Source organism: Zea mays, chromosome 7 (genome assembly GCF_902167145.1).
Source record: "Zea mays cultivar B73 chromosome 7, Zm-B73-REFERENCE-NAM-5.0, whole genome shotgun sequence".
Lineage (NCBI taxonomy): Eukaryota > Viridiplantae > Streptophyta > Magnoliopsida > Poales > Poaceae > Zea > Zea mays.
In genome coordinates this window covers 165,191,757-165,200,283 of record NC_050102.1, presented here as the reverse complement: position 1 = coordinate 165,200,283, position 8,527 = coordinate 165,191,757, and the positions used below count along the sequence as shown (strand labels likewise).

At 45.7% G+C, this 8,527-nt stretch overlaps 1 protein-coding gene across 1 annotated transcript; it reads left to right on the top strand.

Annotated features, from left to right (window-relative positions):
* The first annotated feature begins 3,249 nt into the window (after positions 1-3,249).
* On the top strand, positions 3,250-7,937 carry LOC103633281 (putative mixed-linked glucan synthase 1). The gene is made up of 3 exons (XM_008654984.4): positions 3,250-3,657; positions 3,920-4,691; positions 5,976-7,937. Exons 1-3 carry the CDS (start codon positions 3,392-3,394, stop codon positions 7,647-7,649), a joined length of 2,712 nt encoding a protein of 903 aa, XP_008653206.1. The 5' UTR covers positions 3,250-3,391; the 3' UTR covers positions 7,650-7,937.
* The last annotated feature ends 590 nt before the right edge of the window (positions 7,938-8,527 follow it).

The following is an 8,527-nucleotide window of genomic DNA, read 5'->3' as shown; positions in this document are numbered from 1 at the left end:
TCAACCACCAAAATCAATTAGGAAAATAGGTGTAAGCCTAATTCCCTTTCAAAAAGGCACTGTGGTAGGAAGGTATAAAAAAGGTGTAGTAAAAAGAACCTTGATCAAATAGCAAAATTATGAGCATATATATAGAAAATAATGAAGCTCGTGTTGCTAAACTCAAGTTTAGAGCCCACTACAAAAACAATCAGAACAATAAACAGAGTATCATGGTAAATTAATATTTATAGTAAGCTGCTCCAAAGGTATGTATTAGGAGCAAAGCATCGTGTTAGGAAGTTATAGAGAAAGGTGTAATAAAAGGAACCTTGATCAAGCAACAATGTTCTCATATTTGTAGAAGATAACGAAGCCCGTGCTGCCAAACATAGTTTATAGTTCACTGCAAAAAAAAACTACCACAACAGAAAGCAGGGTATCTTTGAAAATAATTATCACAGTAATTATGTACCAGGGAAAAAGAGCAGAGTTTTAATAAAAATCTAAATAATATTCAGAAAAGTGGAGGCCATCTTAGACCGAAAAAGCCTTCTATGTAATCGTCGGGTCTACTAAAAATAATGAAAAGCAAACGATTACAAAAAATCATATAATGCACAAACTTTAAATAAGAATCATAGAACGTTGAATAAGAACCATAGAACATTATGTTTTAAAAAAATATACATAACGTGTAAACATTAAAAATGGTTCACAATTAGGTGTTGCAACAAACGGGCATCGATTTTGGGGACCAGCTAGAGTTGTTTCTGTTGTACCAACAACGACAAACCATCTGTACAGGGGATGCTGAACTAAACACATATAGAAATCTTCTCTGTGTCAGGCTAAAGCTACAGCGACAGCAGCGGCAAAAATGCAATTCCCTTGGCGGCGCCGACATTCCAATGCAGCGACTACTGCACGGAGCTGCTCATGGTCTATAGCACGGCGGAAGGATACGTGATGAGATCTGGTGGCGCTGGAACAGAGGCATGACCGGCAGGAGCAAGTGCCATGCCGACGTTTAGACGGAGCGAGCAAGCATGGCCCGACAACCTGCTGATGGCGGTGCAGGGGATGAAGGGGATGGTGGCAGGAGCAGGTGTGGGAACGGAGGCATGAATAGTAGGAGTAAGTGGCACACATACATCCAAATGGAGCGTGCGAGCACAACCCGGCAACCTGCTAAGAAAATGGTAGTGTAGGGGACAGAGGGATGGACGGTGAAAGCAGGTGGCACGCCGACGACTGGACGGAGCGAGTGAGGAAGGGGAAATGGCAATGCATGGCACGAATGAGAGAGGGAGATAGAGAGAGAAAGAATGAGTGCTACCTTTTAGAAGGAAGAAGTCAGAATAGAAAACGCTCGATCCGTAGCTGGGAGCAATGGCCAGAAGCTTCCGGAGGCTTCGGGGATTGTATGACTGGTGCAATAGCTAGACGGTAGGATCTCATCATGGAGAAACAATCCGACGGCTTCCAAAATTTAGACGACGTGACCACCTTGGTTTGGGAGGATCGGGTCCTGGTTTAATATATAGAAATGGAAATATCTTTATTTACGCATGACTAAATAACTATATTTAAAAAACTTATCATTTGTGTATTGTTAAAGGATAGTAAAAATCCTTCACCATACCTCTTCTCCCTCCAAACCTTTAACAATAAAAACATGTTTTCCTACTGTTGTTCTATTAGGATTTCGACATGCCTCCAACAAGCAGCATTAGTAATTGTTGTCAGTTTCGATCATTAGATTGTAAAGTGCTCTTATGGTCATCACCGTAGGAGTTTTGCAAAGACCAACTCTAGTGGAATAGTAGCTTATTGGAGTAGTTTCATATGGTGGAAAGTATATTTACACTGACGGTTTGCTTAATCAAACCGACAGTGGAAAGTGTATTTGTATTTTCACTGGCGGTTTGCTTAATAAAACCGCCAGTACAAAATGTATTTTCACTGACATTTTGCTTAATAAAACTGCCAGTGAAAATATTATTTCCACGGTTTGCTTAATAAATCGTCAGTCAAAAATTGCTTAATAAAACCGCCAGTGACAATATAATTTCCACTAGCGGTTGCTAAACTACCGTGAGTGAAAATACCGATTTCCACTGGCCCTTAGCACCAACGGCACTGAAAAACACCATTGCAAATATCTCTAGGATCGTCATTATGGAGCTTCTCGTGTTACATCTAACCTAAATTTTCAGCGAACACGATTGGCCAAACTTCGCAAGATTCCAGTAGTGTTTTTTTCCTCGCGGTGATAGCAATCTGCACCTTATTTTTCAAACGGGAAGTACAGCGATTTTGTAGCCCACGGGAGGGCCTAACTGTACTGTATTTGATTTTTTTTTGTTCGTCATTGTTCGCAAAGACTTCACACAAAATATCAGTGGGCGAGGTAAAGCTGGTGTGCTAGCTATATGGAGACTGTAAGCGCTGGTGGGCCTTCGGTTTCACCTTTGCTGTCGCGAGTCGCGACAGGAGAGTTGGCAGTCGGCCAATCCTGATACAACGCACGGCGCTTCCGAAACTGATTCGGCACTTGTTCGCCTGACGTCGAAGTTCAGTCAGGAACAGCAGCTGCAGGGCTGGGCAGCACAACAGCATCCACAGATCAGACTGAGCACAGTAACGTCCACGAACTTGCTGATCCCTTCCCCCTGCGCAAGTGACAATCTCGTTCTCACCTGGAGCTGGAGGCATGTCGAACAACATGGTCTCTTGCATTGGGTAGCGTGCACGTTTTTGTAAAAGATGTCATATTCCATTTAAAAAATTGAGACACGCGACCCAAGAAGCATTTCTTTAATCGAGACGGTACGGTGACTTTTGGTTGGCCCGCTGAATTTGATCGGTCAGAACCTGTGGCTCTCTGCTGGAGTGCACTACTAGCTTGATCCGAAGAACGGAAAAGTACACGGCAATGGCGGCTTCTCTTCTGCTGTATTTTGACCGTGCTGATTGCTGAAGAAAGAAAGAAAGAAAAGCTCAGCTGGTACTCTGTAGTCTGTACTCCTCCCGATATGATGCTCGGTTACAAAGTACATCAAACACAGAGAAGACCCCTTCGGTCGAAGGAGAAAAATCAGAGGCGTTGGTCAGCAACAATATAACTATTTTTCCGATGATTATAGATCGCAGTAGATTTACTATAAGGTGTCGATCTCCCAGCGACAGACCTCCGCTTTACTTGCCAAGTTAGTCGCTTTCTTTAGAATTTAGATCACAAACTCAACATGCCCCGAATAACGGACCAGACTCTTCTTCAGTCGTCGCCTCAGCTCCTCTCCGTCTTCCAACTTTTCTGCTTTACCGCCCTATATAACCCTCGGTCGGCAGGCCGCATGCACCAACCAACACAACACGAACTAGAACTAGGCGTGGCTCACCGTTCGAGATGGCCGCGGCAGTGACTCGCCGGGTCGGTCTCCACGTCGAGGCGACCAATGGCGGCGCCGACGACGAGAGCAGGCGCAATAGCTCGGCAGCTGACCACTCGCCAGTGGCCAAGCGGATCAACGACGCCGCCGCCAACGCCAAGCGCAACGACGTCTGGGTGGCCGCCCAGGAGGGAGAAATGCCTGCAGCTGCAGGCAACTCCAGCCAGCCGCCCCTGCTGTTCCGGACCATGAAGGTCAAGGGCAGCATCCTGCACCCTTACAGGTTATTCTGGCCGTCCAGTGCAAGACTGTCCTCTCCTTCTCCTTCCTAGCCTAGGTGCCAGTGTATGGTTTGCATCAATATAATGAACAATGCATGCTAACTGGACAGAAAGCTTGGCACTACTCATCAGTCAGACGGTCATCACATTGCTATTATATACTATAAAAACTGACTGCAACTGAAGCTGTCTCTGACTTCAGAAAAATGGCCCACGGCGGCAAGTTTCAGAAAGTTTGAAATGAGTTGACCCGTTTTCTGCCAGGTTTGTTATTCTTCTGCGGCTGGTCGCCATCGTCGCATTCTTCATATGGCGCATCCGGAACCGGAACCGCGACGGCGTGTGGCTCTGGGCCATGTCCATGGTCGGCGACGTCTGGTTCGGCTTCTCGTGGGTCCTCAACCAGCTCCCGAAGCTGAACCCCATCAAGCGTGTCCCGGACCTCGCCGCCATCAGAGACCAGTACGAGCAGCCTTCCGCCTCCGGCGGCGAGTCCAACAACAAGCTGCCCGGCATCGACGTCTTCGTCACCACCGTCGACCCCGTAGACGAGCCCATACTGTACACGGTGAACTCCGTGCTCTCCATCCTCGCCACCGACTACCCGGTCGAGAAGTACGCCTGCTACCTCTCGGACGACGGCGGCACGCTGGTCCACTACGAAGCGATGCTCGAGGTTGCGAGTTTCGCCAGGCTATGGGCGCCCTTCTGCCGGAAGCATAGCGTCGAGCCGAGAGCTCCGGAGAGCTACTTTGGAGTGAAGAGGCGCCAACCGTACACGGGAAGCGTGCAGGGAGAGTTCACAAGCGATCACAGGCGCATGCGCAGGGAATACGAAGAGTTCAAGGTGAGGATCGACTCTCTTTTCAGCACCGTCTGCCAAAGATCTCAAGCGTACAACAGAAAGCATGCCAAGGACGACGAAGCTGGTATGGTGATGAAGGCGACGTGGATGGCTGACGGTACGCAGTGGCCTGGGACATGGATTGAGCAAGCTGAGAACCATAGAAAAGGACACCACGCTGGAATTGTTAAGGCAAACATTTTCATCACCTGACTTTATTTTTCTTCATTAAAATATATATTCATCAAACAAAACTGTGTGCATGTATGAGATAATAATAACTAATAACACTATAGTCCATCAACTCATGCTTTCGCACGAGTTAAAATGTTAGAACATATAGGTATTATATAACGGCAAATAATCATTTCATTTTAGATTATAAGATATTTTATCTCCTCTGTAGACTGATAGACATATTGTTTCTACCGTGCATCTAGATAGATGCAGGTCTAAGTATAGCAAAAACTATATATTTACAAAAAAACTCAAAGCGTCTTATATTTTCAAATATAGGAAGTATACCTCACTAATAAATAATTGCTTATATTAAATATGTTTATAACTTTTCTCTTTGTAAAATTTATTACAGCAAGTATTAAGATGTTGACTAATGGTTTTGTTAGGTGAACATTTTCTAAATTTCATAAGTTGCAAAATAAATGTTTATTCTAATATATGTGTGTGTTGTACTTTGTAGATATTGATATATTTTTCTATACATTGCTACTTAAGTGAGAGATTTTTTGATTATTTTTTTATAATGGCTAAGATATATATGTGTGTGTGTGTGTTGGGGGGGGGGGGGTGCGCGCGCGTGTGGGTGGGTGTGTACTATGACAATATCTTACTTATCTTTCACAATATATAGCATATATGGATATGTTAAATGCTAACATAGAATGGTGTTGTGTATTATCTTTTATAGTGGTAAAGATGAACAATTTGTAAAATCATTAGGAGGTATTTTAAAATATATTTCATAATTATATATGTGGGTAATCTAGATACAAAGATACACTGATATTTAAAATTATCATTCATAATATTAAAGTTGGTAATCTAGACGCAATATTAGGGTGCTATTATAAATTATATTTTATAAGGGCCAAGGTAGGTAATTTATATGCATATTTATGTAGTTATTTTTTAACAATAACATGTGCGGCTAGCATATGTGGGTAATTTAGATTCAAAATCAGACGTTAGTTTTTGTATTTGTTTGGTAATGATAGTGATGCTTATTTTTTTAATAATAAAATAACACCTTAAATGGCTATTATCAATTATGATGGTTAGTCTATAAAATTAAAGGCTAAATGTGTATGACTATTGTGAGAACTTATAAGATTTATCTTTTTCCAGTGCGAGAATATATATAGTAACGTGCACGTATGATAAAAATTAATGTGGTATATATATTTATTAAGTTATATAGTTAATAATAATAAGATAAGGTGCTCTTTAATTTGACAGGTCGTACTAAACCATCCCGGCCATAAACCAGAGCTCGGGTCGCCAGCAAGCATCGACAATCCATTTGACTTCAGCAACACTGACACGCGCCTCCCCATGCTCGTCTACATGTCCCGCGAGAAGCGCACCGGCTACAACCACCAGAAGAAAGCCGGCGCCATGAACGCGATGCTCCGGGTGTCCGCCTTGCTCTCCAACGCGCCGTTCCTCATCAACTTCGACTGCGACCACTACGTCAACAACTCGCAGGCTTTCCGCGCCAGCATGTGCTTCATGCTGGACCCACGCGACGGCCGGAACACGGCTTTCGTCCAGTTCCCGCAGCGCTTCGACGGCGTGGACCCGACGGACCGGTACGCGAACCACAACCGCGTCTTCTTCGACGGCACCATGCTCTCCCTCAACGGCCTGCAGGGGCCTTCCTACCTCGGCACCGGAACCATGTTCCGCCGTGCCGCGCTGTACGGCATGGAGCCACCGCGGTGGAGAACGACTGGCAGCGTCAAGGTGATAGACGACGACGACGACCACAAGGGCAAGGAGTACGGCAGATCGACATTGTTCAGAAACGCAGTACTAGACGACGCCGCGAACCAAGAACGATCTATCACGCCAGTGTTCCTCGATGACGACGAGACGACGACGATCAGCAGCGAGGTGGCGTCGCTGATGACGTGCGCTTACGAGGACGGGACAACATGGGGGAGAGACGTCGGGTGGGTGTACAACATCGCGACGGAGGACGTGGTGACCGGGTTCCGCATGCACCGGCAGGGCTGGCGCTCCATGTACTGCTCCGTGGAGCCGGCCGCGTTCCGCGGCACCGCTCCGATCAACCTCACCGAGCGGCTCCTCCAGGTGCTCCGCTGGTCCGGCGGCTCCCTCGAGATGTTCTTCTCCCACAGCAACGCGTTCCTCGCCGGCGCTCGGATGCACCCGCTGCAGCGCGTGGCGTACCTGAACATGTCCACCTACCCGGTCGTCACCGTCTTCATCCTGGCCTACAACCTGTTTCCCCTGATGTGGCTCGTCTCCGAGCGGTACTACATCCAGAGACCCTTCGGCACGTACGTCCTGTACCTCGTGGCGACCATCGCCATGATCCACGTGATCGGCATGTTCGAGGTGAGGTGGGCGGGCATCACGCTGCTGGACTGGTGCCGCAACGAGCAGTTCTACATGATCGGCGCGACCGGTGTGTACCCGACGGCGGTGCTGTACATGGCGCTGAAGCTCGTCACGGGGAAAAGCATCCACTTCAGGCTCACGTCGAAGCAGACGGAGGCCTGCTCCGGCGGTGACAAGTTCGCCGACCTGTACGTCGTGAGGTGGGTGCCGTTGCTGGTCCCGACCATCGCGGTTCTGGCCGTGAACGTCGCGGCGGTGGGCGTGGCGGTAGGCAAGGCCGCGACCTGGGGGCTGCTCACGCAGCAGGCGCAGCACGCGCTGCTTGGGATGGTGTTCAACGTGTGGATCCTTGTGCTTCTGTACCCGTTTGCGCTCGGCGTCATGGGACGGTGGGGGAAGAGACCTGCCATCCTGTTCGGTGTGCTGGTGATGGCCATTGGTGCGGTCGCTGTCGTGTACATCAGCTTCCGTGCCACGTACTACCCAACAGGATGGTCAGAAATGGAAACTACTTCTGCTCTTGGTAAGGCGGAATCATTCTTTTAATGCACTACTCTATACTTGGTGTAATAATTTGGATGTCTTCAGATCATCAGATGTGATCTTGGCTTAAGGGGGTGTTTGGTTTGTAGGGACTAATATTTAGTCCCATCATTTTATTCCATTTTAGACTATAAATTGCCAAATTTAGAAACTATAATAGAGTTTTAGTTTCTATATTAAGCAATTTTGTAACTAAAATGGAATAAAATGTAGGGACTAAAAATTAGTCCCTAGAAACCAAACACCCCCTAAGTAAGAGATGTTTGATGTTGAATGGAAAATTTTCAAGATTCTTCAAGTCTCTTACTTTGTATTCGAACTTGGACAGATGGGTAGTGAGTGAACTAATTTAGAGAGTCAAATAGCTTGACGAGTTAGATGACTAGTTTGTTAAAAAATTATTTTACTATCAAGTAGACAAAATTTAGCTTGACGAGTCATTTAACTAGTCTATTAAAGAACTATGTACAGTCGTATACACAGCCTACTTATAACAGACTTAGAAGCTGGGCCTTAGAAAGGGGGAAGCATAAACATGGGCTATTCAGCTAGACCGGTTTTGCCTTGACTTTCGCTTGATGATCGATGTTGCGTTCGGAGAATGGTGTTTATCGGCTTATCGCACTTGTAGGCTGAACGACGTCTACGTCTAAAAAAATCAGCTAAGATAATTTTGTTTTATTTGAAAAACTATGTTGAGACTTCATTCGTTCTTTTTTATTTGTCGTAATTTAGCTTAAAAATAAACTAGCAGACGACAAATATTCGAAAACGGAGATATACTAGATAATGTCATTTAAACCACATAATATATTCTGAAATTTCTGAAAAAAAAATCTAAAAGTAGATTGTGATACGATAAAACCAAATAAATTATTTAG

What these genes read in the sequence shown, in the direction of transcription:
- LOC103633281 (XM_008654984.4), top strand. Translation starts at nt 3,392, where the DNA reads ATGGCCGCGGCAGTGACTCGCCGGGTCGGTCTCCACGTCGAGGCGACC. An exon ending in AGCATCCTGCACCCTTACAG is followed by an intron (nt 3,658 to 3,919) that starts GTTATTCTGGCC and finishes GTTTTCTGCCAG; the next exon opens with GTTTGTTATTCTTCTGCGGC. An exon ending in ACCACGCTGGAATTGTTAAG is followed by an intron (nt 4,692 to 5,975) that starts GCAAACATTTTC and finishes TTAATTTGACAG; the next exon opens with GTCGTACTAAACCATCCCGG.